The sequence below is a fragment of the Pezoporus flaviventris genome, unplaced genomic scaffold (assembly GCF_033815535.1).
Source record: "Pezoporus flaviventris isolate CSIRO_AGI_PZ_B2104156 unplaced genomic scaffold, CSIRO_AGI_Pfla_v1 ptg000045l, whole genome shotgun sequence".
Taxonomy (NCBI): Eukaryota; Metazoa; Chordata; class Aves; order Psittaciformes; family Psittacidae; genus Pezoporus; species Pezoporus flaviventris.
This window is the reverse complement of record NW_026892593.1, coordinates 9,979,421-9,998,748: the sequence shown is the minus strand read 5'-3', so window position 1 is coordinate 9,998,748 and position 19,328 is coordinate 9,979,421. Positions and strand designations below refer to the sequence as shown.

Genomic DNA, 19,328 nt, shown 5'->3' with positions numbered 1-19,328 from the left:
AATTGAGAGTTTCAGCAGGGCAGCGAGCTAGTGCAGTGGTTTTGTATTTATGGTCTTTCCTAGTTTGATAGGGCTTAGGGGAAAAGGAGGGGAGTGCTGGCCTAATCTAGTTACAGCAAATAAGAGATGAAAACTTAAACTTTCTGTTGGTGCGAATTGTTGAATGTTCAACAGTCTCTGCTCCCAGTTGTTTACAGTAAATAAAGTCCTTTCCCTTCCTGTGCTTGTGCTGCTGTCCTCATTAGTATGTAATCCCAGATAAATACTGTACATGAGACCTGCAAATACTGTACAGCGGAGGACATGTTTTCCATTTTTGTTCGCTGAATGTTACACCTTCCAAAATGTATTAGTTCCTACTACTGAGAATAAACTTCATGTCCTAAGGTAAAACGGCAAAGAAAGACAATAAACCTTCTGTAATTTCCACTGCTGTCACCTCTTAGGCAATAGGTATTTAGGGATCTGTAATATAAGGAGAAATAATAACTAAAACTGCCAGAATGGTCTGATAAGTAATACCTAGCATGGTGAATTCTGGTTTTGAACTATTGTTTTTCTCAGATTACTTGTTTTTCAGACCTTAAGCAACCTGGAAATTCAATGCATTCAGGACTGGAGAGAAGGAAAGGAGGCGTAATAACTTGTAGACGTAGGACCTGCAGATTTCCTCAAGCATTACAGTGATGTTCTAGTGAGGATAGGGGATCTTTTCCTCTACCCCATCCTACTCTCTGTGACCCTCTGTTTCTTGCTATCATCTGAAACTACTCGAGCAATTCTCTGCTACACATTGTGCTCTTCAGTGTAAAAAAACTTCTTTCTCTCAGTATTTAGATACAGTAAGCAAATCCCAGGGGTGATAGCTCAGGCATGGCTGGTTTTGGTTCGCTTGTTAGCCATTGCTGGTTGAATCTGCTGTACTGTCTAGCTACCAGTTGGCAGACTCAGCAAAAAGCTTTAGAAAAAAACTTGCTCTGTGATCCATTTGCCAAATCCAGAGTTTAGTGCCTCCTCTGTAATCAAGCTGGAGTCAGCTGATTATAGCTGAGACTTTTCATGCCAGTATCCTGCTTGTTGTCCTTTCCCTGCCTCTTTGGTCAAGTGACTCCAATTGCTGGAAAAAGAATAAACTGAATCTCAGACTCCTCCAATTTAGGAGTATCTCTTGTTACCTCTAAACACTAGGATTTCTTTCAACTTAGAACATCATCAATTTGATAAGGAGAGACAACTTCCAGAAGAGTCTAAACAGCATAAAGTGCCTTTTGGAGTTTGCTGTCTCCTGACAGATGGAGAAAGGTTTCAGCCCTTCAGCATGAACACAGATAGTCTGATTCAGAGGCAGCAATTGGCAGGTAGGAAATATAAGGTTAGATTTTTTTCTGTTTCCTTCCCTATCTACCTTTTTATTTCACTGACAATTACACTTTTGGCATTGTAGCCAGGAAAACAGTTTCAAGCTTAATTGGTATTGTCTGTTGCTGTGTTTTTCTTAGAGTTAGGAAAACACTAGAGTTTTAAATTTTCCCTTATTTAGAATATCTGGTTTAAATGACTTAACTGTTAATCATAATCTCAAGTGATTTCACAGCTCAGTCTCTCTGTAGAGAGGCCATCCCAGCTGTACTTGGGTTTAACAGTGTTTGCCATGCTGGCTGGTGCCTGGCTCTTGCTTTGTCACAAGTATCCTGTGCTTGTCTGCGCTCAGCTCCCCAGCACCCAGGCAGAGGGCACAGCCCTGACACAGCATAGCAGGAGTGCATGCAGCCAGCTCAGCCTTGACACTACCCTTCAGTTCGTAAAACTCTTGGGACCCAGAGCACGGAGGTAACGCTGCAAGGTGGTGGCTTTACCTGGAGTCTTCGCCATGTTCCCCAATGCTCTTGCTTTTGGAAATGCCATATGGAGACAAGCTTCACTTTAGATAAAAAAAGGACTTCAGTCTTATGCTGAAAAAAAGTTGTTGCATGTTTTCTGGACCCATGCTGTCCCTAGAAGTATAGGAACATTTGCACTGAGCTGCACCTAGGCTAATGAGTCCAGCTGTAGCTGATTAGTTTCTGCATCTCTGGTACAGATAATCTGACCATGGATAATTGAGTGTTGACTCTATAAATAGCCCACTTTGAAATCCTTGTCTTAAAATTGTTTTCTCTTCTTTCTGTCAGCTTCCAAGCTTATTCCCCCTGTAATCATTTCTTGGCTGACCAAAGGCTATTCTCACGTCTTAACGAACAGATGTACTTTTCATTCTTCCCACCTGAAGTGACATGTTACACCAAGCATGGATGAAGCCAGGTTCTAGCACTATAAAATACCAGCTAAGCCTGGTAGGAAATAATCATCCTAATATTTTACCTATGCTCCAAGTGACTCAGGTGGCTTAAATCAAAACCAACTGATACATGTCAAACATTGATACCTTGGAAAGATGTTTGTTTCATGTTTATTCTCTGAGACCTCCTGTTGAAGGAGAGAGCTCAGAGTTAAATGTCTTCAGGTAAAACTGATTCCTTTGTAGGGACTTGCTTGCAAGTTGGACTTCTAATGATCTTGGTTTGTTTGCTTACTGTACATGTTAAAACTCACAAGAATTGTTCTGAGTTAAGCTATGCCTTGTTTTAATGAGAAGTGATTTTTTTTTCCTCCAATGAGCTTATGTAAGTAATTATAGAACGTAATTAGAACGCCTCATAGGAAGAATATCCTGAGTCTTCAGCTGGTGAGTGTTTACGTGCTTATGTTTTTCCTTAAAGTTTTTCTAAAACACAGCATGTGTGTGCTTCTGAGAGGATGCATAGGAAGTTGGAATCACCTGCACTGCGTGACAGCTGGTTCAAGGCATCGGAAGCGGTGGGAGGGAACGCTGAATTGTACAGCTGTGCCACATCATGTAGCTCATGCACCTTGGTAGGTAGTTGTAATGGAAGTCATCTGTCTCTTTCTCCTGTGCCATTCTTGCCCCAGTAATACATGACAGAGGCAACATGAGTGGGTGAGTAAACTTGGAATCCCTTAAAATCAGGTCCACCCTCTAATTGCTGTGTGGCCTTGGAAAATACCTTTCTTCACAAACCATCTGAAATACTGGCCATGCTTCAACAAATTTTGGAAGCCTTGATTTGTTATTGATTATATAGTGCCTTGAAAAAAATTAATAAAGGCCCATTTGAAAGAAATCTTCTATATAGGTAGAACAGACATTCGAAATTGTAGATTTACAACACACTCTCCCATTCAGGGCAATGATGGGAAAGCTGTTTGTATTATGAACAGGTAAATGGTTTATCCAAACCAAGTAATTTGTAATACATGAAGTTCATTGCAGTAAAGAATGGTTAAGAGGCACATTCAGAGGCAGAATGTGAAGTAGTTGTCACTTGGACTCTCAGAGACTGATTCACATATATTTCATTAGTGCACGGGTAGGTCAGAGTTTCTTTAATTTGCACTGTTAGAAGTCATAAATGATGCAAGCTAAAGTAGAAAGTGACTTTTTAGATCTTAAGTTGCATATAAGTATAGAATTCAATAGATTTTTAAGGGAGAGGAACACATAAAAAATGCCCTGCAAACTCACTTTTGTATTTGGGTATGTCATTTGGTGTTGTCTGTTCAGTTTTGTTCTGTACAAGGCTGAGAATTTGGTTTCTTGTTTGTAAAGGCTGTTGTGTGTAGTGAAGGAAACATGAGCAAGTGACCTCTTCAAAAATTATTTTGCACATTCATTTTGGAGGCTGTGTGTTAGGGGCATTCTGAAGCATTCTAAAGAATAGATTTTATTATTACCTATGGCAAATAGTGTGCCTGAAAGATGTGTGTGCTGATTTATCTATAACATCTAGAATGAGGAAATAGTCTGCACTGACAGTTATGCTGCTTGTGCAACAGGGTTTGATAAAGCAAACTAAAATGTAACTACAAGCCATTCAATTTTCAGAATAAAACCATGTCCTTAGTTGGACAGATCAAAATATGTCAGAGTATTCCAAGGGGATTAATTTGATGCCTGGGAATATCCATGGGGAGTGGCAAACACAGAAAAGCAAGTAAAAAAAATCATATATAAATTTTGAGTTTCCTATTGTAATAACGATAGTAGTAGTAATAATGATGATAAAATAAGTCTTATGGGATTATGCCACTTTTGCCAAAGAATTTTTAATTCTTTGCAGAGTTTGCTCCAAAATATGAAGTTTCAGCAATTTTGTGAAAAATAACAACTGTGAAGAGAACACCTTAGTTAGCGTGTCCCAGAGAGCAGTATCTCATGTGGCAGTAGCATGCTTGTGCTGACAGTTGTCACACATGTACCTATAGACGGAGCTTATCCTATCTCTTTTGTGGTGGTGCAATGGACATGGATGCGGGATGAAACATGGTGCTTAGGAGCAGGGAAGCACGTGGTAGCAGAGATGGAACAAATTCAGGGATCAAACCCATGGATTTTTACAAAAACATACTTCATTATTTTTCTGATTAGAAAGCCGCTTGTTAAGGAATACATTGTTTCACCAGATGCTGGTTTTGCATCCCAAATAATAGTTAGAGCCGAAAAAGCCAGAAGGTTTGAACAATAGATTATATTCAAGTCCTGCAAAGCTGCTATTCTGGGCTAATATCAGCAAAGTTACTGAGTTTGTACAAGTTTCTTCTAAGGAATGATAAAATGAGCTGGTGATGTGTTATCTTGATATTGAATAAAATCTGACATGCTATTATGCACAAAACCAGATCAGGAACATAAGTCTCCTAAAAAAGATAGCCTCTTTTCCCAGCGTCGCAGTACAGCATTGTTTTTGCCAAACACCTCAGTAGTCCCATCTCCCTCTTCCATGGCTTATCTTTTCTTTTCTGTACAAAGAAATGCCATTATATCTCTTTGGATTAAGTAAAGCACTGAAGAAGTATCAGTTTTCTGTAATAGTTGTATGATAGATGAGGGGAAACATCCAATGGGTTCCTAAAACAACAATGTACATAAATTACTTTTTTTGTTATTGTTTTGTAAGTATCATTAAAGGTGGAACTAGAGATACAGTGAAATATTTTACTGATAAGTATAAGTGAGTAAATTAAAATACATGTCATCAGATGACCTTGAATATGAAAGACCTGCCTGGGGCCTGAGGAAACGGGTCTGTGACACAGTACAAAGCATGAGAGGATGACAATACTAAATTTACTTCTGTTTGAAACAGTCTGGAGTAGAATTATTTAAGTTTGGTGTTTGGAGGAATGAACAGGTGAGCTGCATTTAAATTTGTGTTTGAAGTGGTGTTCATCTTGTTGTATTTTAGTGTTAAATGTAAAGTTACTTTTTTCTTACTTCCAACAAACAGCCGAATAAAAGGTTTCTCTTCACACATAGAATCACCCACAGAATTGTAATTTATGGCAAGTACTGTTGTTTGATTGCTAAAAGTATTTTATCATTTCACCTGATGAACCTGCTCTGAGTTTGGGCTGAAAATGCATTTCTTGCTCTACCAGCAAAAATGCTGGAACTACCATTACCACTGGTCAGCAAGTAGTAAGACCAGTGCTAAGGGACTGGTGCAGGAGGCTGGTGGGGGCTGTCCTTCTAAGTGTGTACCTGGGATCCACCTGCTCTGTTACTTCTTTTTTGCCCAGGGATTTTTGGCATTGCAGAGCTGGGAAATATGTATGACTTACAGCTGAAAATTGTCAGGCTTTTCTGCTGTAGCAGTGCATCAGGTGGCAATTGCCGATTACACGTCTGGAATTGTGTCATTACAGGAAGTGATGAATTCCTTCTTAAATCTCCAACTCTTTTTTAAATCAAGTTAATACTCTAAGTCATTAATATCTCCATTTATAGCTGAAGAAACAGGCCTTGACACCAGTGTTAAATCCAGGTCTTCTAGCTCAGTGTTGTGAAGACTGACATTGTCACCAGAGCAAGGTATTCACTCTCCATCATTTTCCTGTTGCTTTGATACATCAGGGATACCTTGAAGCTCCCTCTTTATAGATCTCACAATCCTTGTAAAAGAAGCAGACAAGTACCCAGCAGTTTCATGTTATATTTAGTGTAATTACTTGCACTATTTGAAGCAGGGTTTTTTTGCTGTGCTGGAGTTCTGTTTGAACCTTATTTCTTTTTTTTTTCTTAATGCTTTCTACTGAGGAGGAATGGAAATATTCTGGGAAATGCTGAGTGTGAGGCTTCTTGTGGAATTTGGTCATTTTTAAGAGGTTTGGCCATTGAAGTGTAATTTAGTGATATTCTAGGGATTATTTGTCCTGTCTCTTATAATTACCCTGGCAAATGCCAAGTTATCCCATAAATAAAAGATTTTTCAGGAAAACAGCAGGTTCATCCTACTGTGTGAAACACAAACACCCTCCTCCTTTTTCCTGAATCCAGAAAGAAAAAATGCAGCGTCTTGCTCTAAATATACACTTGTGGGGTTTTGCTGCTTTTAATTTTTCACTTTGGTTCATGTCTGCAGCTACTCGAGTTGTATCAACAATTATTTAAGCAAAAAAAGGAAAGTAAAAAACCCTGCAGCCGTTTTCAGTGCTTGTTGTTCTTGGCACAGGATCAGTTCTGGTGTCCAACTGGTAGGACCTGAAACTTGGTGCTTAGCAAGTGCCTGTAGTCAAAACAGTTGGTGTGTGCGAGCGCTGATCTGGTATTTGCTGCAGCAGGTCATCTGCCTGATTTTTTACCGTGTGCAGAATACCTAATCACGCTGCTGCCTCTCTCTGACGGCATTTGTGGCAATGTGAATAGTTTCACATTCCAAAAGTACATGTTTACAGTCGTCGTAGAATCAGATTAAGTTGGCAGCCTGCTCCTCTCTGTAAGTGGCTCAGTTTACATTTCTTCTTCTAGCAGGATGTTTTACATAATTTTGCTGATCCTACTCACTTGTAGACTTTGTGAAATGGAGAATCGTTTTAGTGGGTTTAGTGTCAGGAAGCGAAGCTTGTGTTTATTGTAAACAAACACCAGCAGAACAGTGGTTATTTTAGCACTTGATAATTTCCCAATTATGTCATTTGACCTGGAATGAAGCTTGCGATTGTTGAGCTGCGTTTTATGCCGCAGATCAGTCCGGGGCTTTGAGCTGGCAGTTTATTTCCTTTGTCAGTTTACAAGAAGTATCAAAATGAAACCAACTGTGCTGTTTCCTTTCCAGTGCGCAGCGCAAGAAGGGTGGAACGGTTTGCAGATATTATTTCCAAACTTTTTCAGCTGGACTTGGAATAGTGTTTTGTCAGAAAAGCTGGTAAAGTTAACCTTTGCTCTGGCTGTCGTTTGCTTGCATCAAATCCAAGTTTATTTTTGCTTAACCTCACGTACCATGGTTTGTTAGGGTTTTTTTTTCAGACTGTGGCTGCAAAATGAAAGTGCTTACAAGGTGTTTATGTACTCTTGTTATGAACCAGCTGCCAGTTGCTGCAGGTTGACACATTTCTGCAAGCAGCCTAGTTGTTCAGTTTTCTGGTCACTGGCTGTCGCTTTTTGGGCATGTGTGGGTTTTTTTGCTGTTTTGGTTTTCTCAGAATTAATGCCAAGTACATTTGCAAACTGTGAACTGGGATCAGTCCGAGGTGGCAGGTTTCACTTGCTATTTACTGGAATTGTAAGTATGCGTTGCTCAACTTTGCCTAACGAAGGGCTGTGCAACAAAACACCTCAGGATATGCTGAAAATAGACAAACTGAAATTTGTGCATAGGTGGTATATGGAGTTACCATAGGCAACATCTTCATTGACTAGACTGGGATATGTTACTGAAACAGAATTGTTATGTGGATCGGATACTTAGTTTCATTACCATCTGCTTAAATACTGTAAATGGGGAATAACGAACACTATGTATATTGTGGTAAGGGCAGTTGGATCAGTTACTTTATGCTATTTTAAGTAAAAGGGCTATGAACTGCAGGGTTGTGATGAATACAAGCTTAAAAGGAGTTTTATTATTCTGTAAATGTTTACTAACAGCAAATAACTTTATTACCTTCCTGGGTTTTAGCATTATACTGCATTTGTTTTTACCAAGTGTAACACCAAGCTATAATACATGGCATTGGGCCTCTGAGTTATTCATGGGTCAACCTAAAATTGATTTTTGCTGTAGGCCTCTTGTATACAGGAAGTCAGATCGTGCTAAATGAGAGTAATGTTTCAAAATGACTGGTGCTGACAGAGTTCTCGTGTCTCTCTTCTGACAAGGTTGGAGGGATTTTTTTTTTCTTGTTTTGTTTCAACTACCTGCAAGAAAATACTGAAAGACCAAAGGCTTATCTTTCTCTATGCTCAAGCTGTATTGTGACTTCTTCCCTTTGCGATCTTCTGTTTCTCACTGATGGAGAAGACACTGACTGGGCAAAAACTGTTCACTTGATCAATTTTGTGTATCACATGTTGGGTAAGAATGGATGTAGATGAGATATACTAAGAAATGGGGTTTTTTTGTAATCCAGGTTAGAGATAACTGCAATTTCAGGATCATATAAAAATCATCTTGGGTACAAAACTATTGCAGTCCATCTGGAAACGTATGGTTGGCGTATTTTAATGGCAACATATTAGCTGTTGTGAATAAGGTTTGCTGTGAGCTGAGTGAGTGCTTGATCTTGTGTGAGAGTGGAGACAAAAACTCGCAAAGAGACTTTCTACTCGGAATGTGGTTTTGCCTCTTTTTCCCACACGTTGTGTTTGTGGCTCTGAAGCTCATGTTGCCTCTCTATTGCTTTACTTTTTTTGCCTGTGATTAGAAGGAGATGTGGCGTTTCCTGCAAAACAGCTGCTAGTATTCCCTGGTGACCCGTCAGAGCGGATCCCGTGGAATTACAGATTCAAAGGCAGACCTAGAGGACTTTGGCAGCTGCAGCAGAGGTTTTTGGGGAAAGGTAGGGGGTTGCGTTGTGTAGGATGCAGGAAGGAGGATTAGAAATGGAGTACAAGGGCATGGTAGAGAAGCTCCAGAGATTCAGGGACTGTTAAGTCTCCAACAACATAAGGGCTTCACATCTACAAACAATTCAGATTTGGCTGAGAAAGTTGGACTATGTCCATGTTTCCATAGGACGTGGAGAATCTCCTGGAATAGTTTTAAGATTGCTTGCAATGCTACTGATGGAGGGTTTGCAGCGCACATTCGGACGATATGTAGCGTTGGACTTTCACACTCCTGCCACTAACTAGAAAAAATAACAGATATTGATCTGAAATTGATTCTTTAGAAAGTGCAGTTAATTCAGTGAGAGAGTGTTAAACTTGCCTCCCGGATTCAAGTCATTAATACATAAACTGTTTGACACCAGAAGTCACATGTTGCTTGTCACTTGCTGCAGTGGCTGTGCTGAGACAGCTGAGGGGTTGCAGGAGGATTAATGTGGTAAAAAGGATTGTAACTTTGATTGTGTTCTCTCTGCTCTTGGATTGACAGCAGCTGGTATTTAGAGGCAAACCAGAATATGTGTTGTTGTTTCTGTGGAGTGTAAACATCCATTTGCAAGTATTTAAATGAACTGGAAAAGTTCTTTTGTCTTTTGAACTTGAGCACATTCACAGCATTGCAGGCTCTGCAGAAATGCTTGTAGGATTTAGGTTAGTAGTGATAACTGCTTTTATAGTTGCCTTGCAGGGTTTCTTAATTTTTTTTTAGGGGCAAAAATTTTCATTCTACTTTAGGTCTGTTTATGCCCAGTGTCAGTGCCACTTCTATATGCAGACAGTGACAGCCACATCCACAGCTGTGTGCGAGTTCACCTGCCCTGCTAGATCTCATCTGTCTGCACATGAGCTGCAAATGAGCCTAGAAATTTTTACACAGATGGCTGGTTGTCTCTTGAATGTGTTGGCATGTGAATATCTAATTTTATAACAACTATTTGAGTGCAAATATCTTTTATTTACATATTAATTTATTGCATAGGCTGTGTAATAGCCGATACCTAGATTGTATGTAATTCCTTATATATATGTAAAATATTAATAGACAAACTAGTAGAAATTTTTGTGACCAGGAAATTCAGTTTAATAGAGGAGCACCACTGTCCTGGTTTAAGCAGTTGATTTTCACAGCTGACAACCTTCTCGCTTTGTCATATATTCCCACTATTTCTTTTTGAAACTTATTACCAGTGCCTAAGACTGATTCATTACGACATACAAAGTATGGGAGGAGGAAGCAAGAGGCAACCTAATAGTTCTTGAGAAGGAATAAATCAATATTTTGTTATTATTTATGCCCTCACCATCAAGATTTGTCCTTGAGGTTTCACGCCTTTGGCAATTCCAGTCTCCTGAGGCTGTGCTTGCCCAGCCTAAGCAGTGGTTTTCTGCCCCCTTGGAGGGAGTTACTCTTCCATTTCTTACTGTGGCCCTGCTTGAAAGGTGTTGCTGCCATATTCTCTTGCTGACACAAAAGTGACATTCGCTTATGTGAGTAGACATGCAGATTTTACCCATCTGAGCAGCATCTGAGAACACTGATGTGTGGCACTGGCTATTTACGTCCTTTCCCCTGTATGACTTTACAGTGGTCATAATTTCCATTTTGCTTCTAGGAAATGTCAAGAGAAGCTGTGTAATGCTGGTAATTCTCAAATATGTATCAGAGTCTGTCTAAAACATAGAAGACTTTCTTTAGCCATGTTTTGAGGGAAGACAGGAGTTTATGGAGGTAAAAGGAAGCACCAAATATAGCAGTTGGTTTAATCACAAGAGTGACCACCAATCTGACACACTCAGATAAAATAAGTATTCTTGTAAGCTTTTCCTTCCCCACCTTTTAAGTAAACATTTATTTAAAATAGTAGGATAGACTTTATTATCTTGACACATCACAACAGTGTCTCTTCCACTATTTTCCATGTTACAGTAAAAAAATCCAAAGTTTGATATACTGGTTTGCTGTTGGGAATTAATAAATTGAGAAGGTTGTCCAGGGAAAAGAACCAAATGTTTAGCTTGACTAAAAACCCAGTGTAAAGAGGCTGTTAAAAAATAACTTGCTATGGCATGTGATACTGAGATGGCTTTAACATATAATTTTAGATGGTCAGTATCTTGCATGTCCGTCTTTCTGGAAGATTAATTTTAATAACAGAGTAGTGTATTTCACTTCCAAATATATCCATAGGGATGATATAAAAGACACAATTTACTAGAAGGCCGTCGGTGTTGAGAATTTCAGTAGCCATGGTGAAGACTGAAGTAATTAATCCTGAATTTGTATAATTTGTATATGGAAATTGTGTTCTTTCCCAGGTTTCACTTTCTATACATCTTGGTTTTATTAGTTACATAGCAGTTCCTTTTCATCAGTCCTCAATTAATGGGAAAGTTGCACATTTTTATTAAACTAATTAAAATTAAATACTTATTGAGAAGGTTGGTGAATCTTGAAACAATAACTATTATTTAATGAAGTACCCTGTGAATAAAGCTCTGCATTTCAGAGGCAGATGCACAGCTTACACGGTTGTCGCCACCAACGTGAGCTGAAATTAATATAAATTAACTGCTTCCTGCAAAGGACTTTTAAAGGCAGAGGCTGCACACAGAAGGGGTGTATGGTGGGGTGAAAACTGGCAAATGACAGCTGGCATTGGGGGTGAGGGGAGATACTTTTTGTATTTAAAAAAAACATTAAGACTGTTTTGTTCTTCAGTTGTAGGAAAATCTGGAGGGAATTTCAGCATTTTTGTGTAATTAAAGCTGTGAATATGAAGATACAGAAGTGCTTAGTCTTTAATAGAAAGTACTTTTATTTAGTCATTGGAGATTGAAACAGTTTGGAATATTCTTTAATATAATTTTTAAGCATATCTCTTTGTTCTTGAGGTATTCGGCTGTTGCAAATTAATCATGGATGAATCCTTCTGCCACTGGCAAGTTTTTACTTGTGAGGATGCCAGACAAATTTTCGTGTTTTGATTCTCTGTGGGAAAATTTTTCTTGGTTATCAAACTGGGGAGTGCAGGGCTCGTGATGTAAATACAAAATCCTCCCTGGCAGCAGCAGGTTGCTGCTGCTTCCTTAACCTGCTCTTTGCTGATGGGGGGATGCTGTGCAAGCTCAGAGTAGCACCCACTTGGGCTCTTCAAGTTAAGTGCTGAAAGCTTTAGATGAGGAAAAATCGGTGTGTGTTGAAGGAGAAACTCCAGCTTGTCCGAAATTCTGGGTCTGTAGTTACCAGCGCTTGCTGGTTTGATGGTTGTGTCGGCAGCTGGGGTACCTGGCTGATCCCATTGCAGAGGCTCTTGGTGCCAGGGCACCAGCAGCCCGGGGTCAGCTGCTTCTGAGCACGGTCCTGCTGACTGGAAAATTCCTCGTCCCACAGTGCGGCCGCTGCTGGGGCTGGGGAGCACTGGGGCTGGCTCGCTGCAGGGTGAATGGGATGGGGAAACGGTGTTCCTGAAAATGGGGGAGTAGGACTGCTAAGGCACCTCTCAGCAAAAAACAAACCCTGTCTCCTGTAATAACCTTGTAGCTGCGCTGAAGTTCTCAGCCCCAAGCCCCTTGCTTGCAGCACAGTGTGACCCAGCCTGTGCTGGCCAGGCACTTGTCCCCTGGAGAAGGACATAATTTATAAAGAATGGACAAACACTTTCTTAAAGCAGTCTTTCTATTTAGCAGTCTCAGGGACAGGACATTTAGCTTTTAAATAATCATAACCAAACGCAAACAGTTGAACTAAAGCTGGTCTGTCCTGAAGCCTGTTCTGCTATTGCAGGGTCAGCAAGGCCTTGCTTTGTGCAGTGCTTAGGAAGTCTCTGGTTTGAGCGTGAGCAGTGCTTGCACAAGGGCCTGACGTCTAGATGCAACTGATACATAAACTTCCTGCTTTTCTGCACATGCCATTTGCTGTGTGTGATAAAAAACCTGGATTGATGGCTAGAGATCACCTCCAAGCAGAGCCAACCTCTGCAATGGCTGGCAGCAGTAGACCTCTCACTACTTCTCAGGCTTTCAGTTGTCTTCCTTGCAGCTTCCCATTAAACTTGAAACAAAATAGCCATAAAGTAAACTGTCCAGTAACTGGGTCATATGAATTCTTCATAAACCATTATAGAAGCAACCTCATGTCTGTCACAGAGTGTTTCACCAAGTCGTCTGAGCAATTGCTACATACTCTACATGGAGGAGCTGGGACAGTTAGTGTACCTTATGCAGATGCTGGTGGTTGCTTATTGCTTAAGAAATGGTTTGAGATTTCTTGGTGAAATTTTCTGGTAGATTATTAGCATTAATTTTACTATTTTTTGCAGTTTTCAGACCACTGCTTTGAGTTGGTTATGTTTAATTATCATTTAGCTTGATTACATTCGCAACAGTGATGAACTGGTGTTCTTGGGAGTGATGAAATCATTGTATAGATATATGCATAGAGAGGAACGATTGCCTCTTCCCTGACTCTTTTTTTCTTTTAGCCTATGAAATGCTATAAGGTTTATTGTTTTTCCATTGCAGAACGAAGACACGGTTCAATGTGTAAACCTTCCCCTTCTCCAGCTTCTCCAGCCTGCAATTCCAGGACATCCCTAGTACAGATGAAACCGAAATCCTGTATCAGCGGCCATAACCCTGTCAGCAGCAACTCAAAGCCATTCAAAACGCCCAAAGACAATCTACTTACCTCCAGTAGCAAACAGCACACAGTCTTTCCTTCAAAAGTGTCACGGGATAAACCATGGTAAGTACCAAAATAATAGCTACCAAAGGTGTGGGTGTTCAGAAAATAAGTATCTCTGTCTATCTCATATTCATCAAGAAAAATCTGTGTTCTCATCTTAGATAAGTTTGCAGTTTAAGCCTCTGCATTTCCTAAGGGAGGAAACTTGAATGTTTTCAAATTTAAAAAAAAATTATATATATATACATTTATGCGCACACATACATATATATAGGAATAGGAAAAAGGACTGGATGTTCCATCAAATGTTTTGCTTTTCAAAAACCTCCATTTTCTATCTTTTAGGTCCATCTTCTGTTACAGTATCTGCCCTTAAAAGTGACGCTTTTAAGGAGTAAGATAATTTTTGCAGAGTTCTTAATATTGCCTTAACTGATATTCAGGAAAACTTACTGGTAATAGTCATTTATCTTCAACAGCAGCTGTTGTTGAAGTTCATTTGGTATTTTGATAATGTTTGATGCATTATAAGAAGGCAGAGGAAAATTCTGGCTGCCACTATTTTGGGGGTATCTTACATCATGTTCTGTGATACATCTACATGTACAGGCTTTGAGACTGCCAGGCCCGTCCCTCCCGTGACTGTGATGGTAGCAACGGAGTTGCAAAAATGCAAAGGAAAGCAGAACTGGGTCACTGTTTTATCCCTTAAGAAACTGGTTGTTGTTAGTTATCTACAGAAAAGGTGCTTTGTGATTAAGTCATTAGGTTGATGACTCGAGATCAGGTTCCTGGTTCTGCACAGGCTACTGTTGTACCTTAGTCTCCTCAGCCTCAATTCTGTGTCTGTAAAGTTGAAATAGTAATGCTTCCTTTTTCTTAAATGTTATCTGCTTACTGTGTAAATATCCTTCCATCTTCTATGCTGTATCTAGCATGAGAAAGTCACGGGTTTAGGTAGGGTTCCTGGACACAACTGTCTTAAAGCAGTAAATCTAAGGTAAACCATTCTTTCGTGAGACAAAGCATGAAGTCAAATTATGTTAACGTAATAGCTCCAGTTTTCTCCCTGAAACATTCACTGGTTGGTGGGATTTCAAAGAGAGCAGCTTCTGCCTACCTGTAGAATTTACCTTGCAGTGGAACAAACTTAATCGAAGTCTAATCTTCCTACAAATCTGAACCCACCATCTCTAGAAATATGATGAGCATTGCAGACAATTATGGCATATCATTCTGAAAATATAAAATCTGGATGATTAGATTACACACACACATATACACAGATGAGACAGAGCATTCCAATTAAAGTCTGCCTCATTTAGTATTAAAAAAAGTGCTATTGACTGAATAGTGACCTTTTCTTCCGAACGTTGAAGAGGATTTTATACAAGAGGATTTATTTCTTTTTTTTTTTAAGTCTTATTAAAGAAAAATCAGAAAGGACCTTAGATTATTACCACTATTGACTATAAACCTGTTTCTCATCCTAGTGTTACAGACAGCAATTTAGAGATCCACATTTCAGCATATTAACTGAATCTATAAACAATATCTTCCATGCTGGCAACAGATGGTATTCTGTCAGTCAGTAGAAGCTGGAAGGGAACAAAATAACTGGGCATTTCCACCCATCCCTTTTCCCTTTATTGGGAACATCCCAAAAATTTGCTGGTGATTATCAAGGTAGATTTAGCCATATAAAAATGTTGTACTGCTCTGCTAATATTTTAGCAATAAATATGTCAGTAGTTGTACCTGCGAATTACCCAATTCCTGCAGCTCTGCTGGGAGATAATGCTGTGGTTTTGTTTACCACTGGGGGAAAATGAGGCGTACAGTAGTTAAAGATATTGTAATCATCACACAACAAATCACAAACAGTGTGAAGTGGAGATCAGTGAGATTGTCTTTCAAAATAAGTGTTAAGTGGGTTAGATTGCATGACTTGTTAGAGAATAAAACCAGTCTGATAATCATCACAGGTTATAGAGAGCTGACAGCTGTTACAGAAGGTGTGTGTTCCTATTCCATTAGTGGATTATCATTTTTATTTAGGATTCTAGAAAATATTCAGCAGGTCTGATTTTTTAAAGGAGAAATTATTCATAAAATTAATTCTTTTTTATGATTATATCTTCCATTCAGCTTTCTGCCTAGATTTTCACCCACTTATCTTCTGGGAGGAAATATTCAATTGGCACAAATACATTTGTCTCAAAATGCAAATGGGATGCATTATGTATCCAAGTGTGTTGTGGTTTATCATCTTCAGAAGCTTCCAGTTATTCAGTGTTTTTGTCTGTTACGTTTTAGTCTCATACCACAAATATTTACTTGATAGGGATTCTTCCAGAAGGTTATCAGATTAGCTTATCATTGGTAGTGGTTGCTTTCCATACCTGGAATAACCATTGGTGCACTTGCCTAATTCTTTCATACAGCATCTCTTTTTTAAATTTTAGCTGTGACAGTTAATAGCAGGGTTTCGGCAATGTCTTCTGCAGCAGCACAGACCAGCAGATCTGTCTGCTGTCATGTCTGCCTGTGTGTGGACCCAACTCTTCTGTTGTTCAATTCATTGTAGCTTTGGTTGAGTCATCTTAAACACTGACCGAGTAGCTCTTTCTCTTCTTCACATCCTGTGTTGTTCCAAGATGTGCTGTAGAGGTTCAGGTTGCTCCTTGGCTAATGCTTTAAAAAGCAGGATCAGAATGATCGGATGAAAGAGATCTGGAACAGTTTCATTTTTGTAGCTGCTGTTTTAATACTTCCCTTCTTGTAGTTGGAATATGAAGGATTATTGTGAATACATCATCCAGGAATATCTGTCAGCTCTGATTTTTTTTCTCCTTGTATCTCTCTGAGATCGTTGCTATTAATACAGCAGTGCTTAGAGACTGGAGCAGTGCTGGAGCACCACTGCGCTCTGCACAAGATAAATGTAAACCCTCGTTTTCTGAAGCTTGCAGTTGAGATGCACAAGGGTACAAAATAGACAGAAAAAGGCAAAGAATAAGATGACGGGTAGTAATAACAGTAATAATGAACAAACAATCATAATTAATAAGGCTAGCTCAGATATGCTTTCTGAAAGGCATTCCTGTTAGCCAGCAGCTCTCCCTTGCTGCTGACCACCCCAAAGGATGCTGCTTCACTTGCTGAGTGCCAGCACAGCTTCTGAGTGCTGCCATGAAGGTTTTTGGTGCTGTGGTGCTACAGGGTATTCATTTCCACCCATCCTCCATGTGAAACTGGGGTAAGGCTGAAGCAAGTCTCCTCGACCTCCCTCCATGAGGATTAGTCATTGCCTGCCTGAAGGTCAGAAAATGAGAGGGAATTACAGTGGTTTTCATCAACATGTAGAGAACTGACACTCTCTCAGAACAGAAATAGGATCACAAAGGTAAACCTATAGGTTATCATTTAGAATTTATGATATTACTTTTCAAAGGATTTTTTAATCATCTCTTAGTTTTTATTTCTTTGTGTTAGGAAATACCATTATTCATACTGAGGTTGAGAAAGTGAAGCTAGTTAAGATTTAAGGATATTCCTAATGCAGCATGGAATTGGAAACAAAATTCAGCAGAGATAACTTGGGCCACATATTCTAACACTAAATAACAAGTATTTTGTTACACTACAGAGGCAATCCCAGCAACATAGAATAGAGCAATGGTTTATGTTTTTAAATGTCTGTGAACTTCTTTTCTCACCAGATTTGAAAAGAATTGAATGAATGACTGAGATTTTAGAACAAATACAGTTATGAATGACCAAACCAAAACCCCAGCAAAATTACATAACAGCAAGGAAAAAATAATTGATAAAAGCCTGAAGAAATAAAAACAGGAGTAATAAGGAGCTCCAGACATGAGGAGTGTTGTGACATACTACAGTTATGTTTCTTGCTTGGGAACAACAGTGACAGGCAATGGCTTGGAACTGAAAAAACTTGCCGCAAGATACTCAAGAGGAAAATTCACTCAAACTGTTTTGGGAGTTTTTCACAGGTTCTGCTGAAGGAAAGAATAGGAATGGAATGGAATTGACTAGAATTATCTGTTTTCCCTCAATCCTGATTCCATCAGTAAATCTTATATTTGTTTCTAAAGACCAGTGAAGTTTTCAGTGGTGTCAGACTTGGTAATGATGTCTAAAACATTCCCCTAGCAAGCACCCTTATTGAATCATAGTGCTCTGAAAAACTAGTTTTTTATTTTATGTTGTTTTAACAATTGCTTTTAAATTGTTCTTATTTGGGTTTTGAAATGCCTTTTGAAAGTGAAAACATTTTTACAGTTACCTTTGTCACCTTAACTGGTAACCTCATCAAAAAGTGAAACCAGGCTTCTCTCCCAAAATCTGATTTTCAGCAAAACTATGTGACCTAATTGTTTGTCAATTTAGTTTTTCCATTACTTCTTCCATTGCTTACTGGGTTTTCAGTGTGGATGCAACAGCAGCGCTCTGCTATCTTCTCTCAGTTGCCAAGTGTTTCAAGGTTCAATGAGATATTAATATGCTGAGACCCACTATCTCTCCAACTGTTTCGGAACTCATGGCCGCATTATCCAGACTTGCTTATGTTAAAAAAATAAATCATGATTTTTCAGCTGGCAGTTTACACTTGCTGGGGGGAATCAAGAAGCATCTTGATCTGACTGGAGAGCATTATCAAGCTTCCTTCTTAGTACAGATGCAACACTGAACATTTATGTCATTTTTGCACTGGCAATGACTATTTTACTGTCCTTTAGGTAGATATTGCTATTATTAGAATTTCTTTTGTTAAAGAAAAAAAATAAACTTGTTTTAACTGAATACAGATTTTTCTCACCTATCTTTGGCCAACTTCCATTTTCTCAGTTTTACTTAATTATCATGATCCTTTCCTTGGTTTTCGTTTGTTGCATGTTGTTTCTCTAATTGTCCCTTTCAGCAGGTGTCTTTAATAAATCTAAACAGGCCCTTCATTCAAAGATTCTTTTGAAAATATAGTAAATAAGGTGATGTGCAGCCAGGCAGGTGTTGCCTGTCTTGGGACACTGTCAACAGTGTGGTCTCTGGCAAGGAGCTCTGCTTACCCAGACTGCATCCTTAAGCACACCTCAACATATATCTGGATATAAGAATGGTTGTGTGTCTAACAGATGGCTCTGGAGTTTTGAATGCTTGCAGAAGCTCTGCACCACCATGCAGAATGACTGCAGTGATGTGCAAGAAGCAGATTGTTCTTTGAGTGTAGTTTGCTAAGGAGTAATTTCTCTCTCTGTGAATAGGCTTTATTTTACCTTTAAGCATGTACATGAAGTTAAACCTTTAAGATAACACTAAGATTAAAGCATACCCGAGTTTAAAGAACTTCTGCGTGGGACAGCTTCCTCTGCTGTCACCTTTATGCTGGAGATTAAAATTACAGACGTTAGCTTAGTTCTCCGCAGTTAAGAAAGAAAAAGATTGGAATACTGTTAAGGAGATTCTCGTGCTTCTGGATGAGGAATGTGTTTTACCTTTTACCCATCAGCATTGCATTTGTATTTAGGAAAACCTGTGTTTCTTTTGTTTGCTCAGTGTGGAATGATAGTCTGAAAACTGTCATTTTTGCACAATCTGTGTGTGAATTAGCTTATAAGGCAGATAGTCAGCTGTTTGGCCAAAGCAGCTCTTCAGGTGGTATATGGGAAGAGCTGAATA

General features: G+C 39.2%; 1 protein-coding gene across 7 annotated transcripts in view; it reads left to right on the top strand.

Moving 5' to 3' along the window:
- The window catches only part of ATXN7L1 (ataxin 7 like 1), a 113,511-nt gene that overhangs the window by 68,035 nt on the left and 26,148 nt on the right, over positions 1-19,328 (top strand). For 2 of the 7 annotated variants that reach the window (XM_061467403.1, XM_061467402.1), the window contains exons 1-2: positions 1,232-1,358; positions 13,466-13,688. In XM_061467403.1, coding sequence (XP_061323387.1) covers positions 1,319-1,358; positions 13,466-13,688 — 263 coding nt within the window. In that variant the 5' untranslated portion in view covers positions 1,232-1,318. Of the gene's footprint in view, positions 1-1,231; positions 1,359-6,635; positions 6,834-7,172; positions 7,263-13,465; positions 13,689-19,328 lie in introns of those variants that run through there. The other 5 variants (XM_061467405.1, XM_061467404.1, XM_061467407.1 and 2 more) reach the window with 4 other exon arrangements.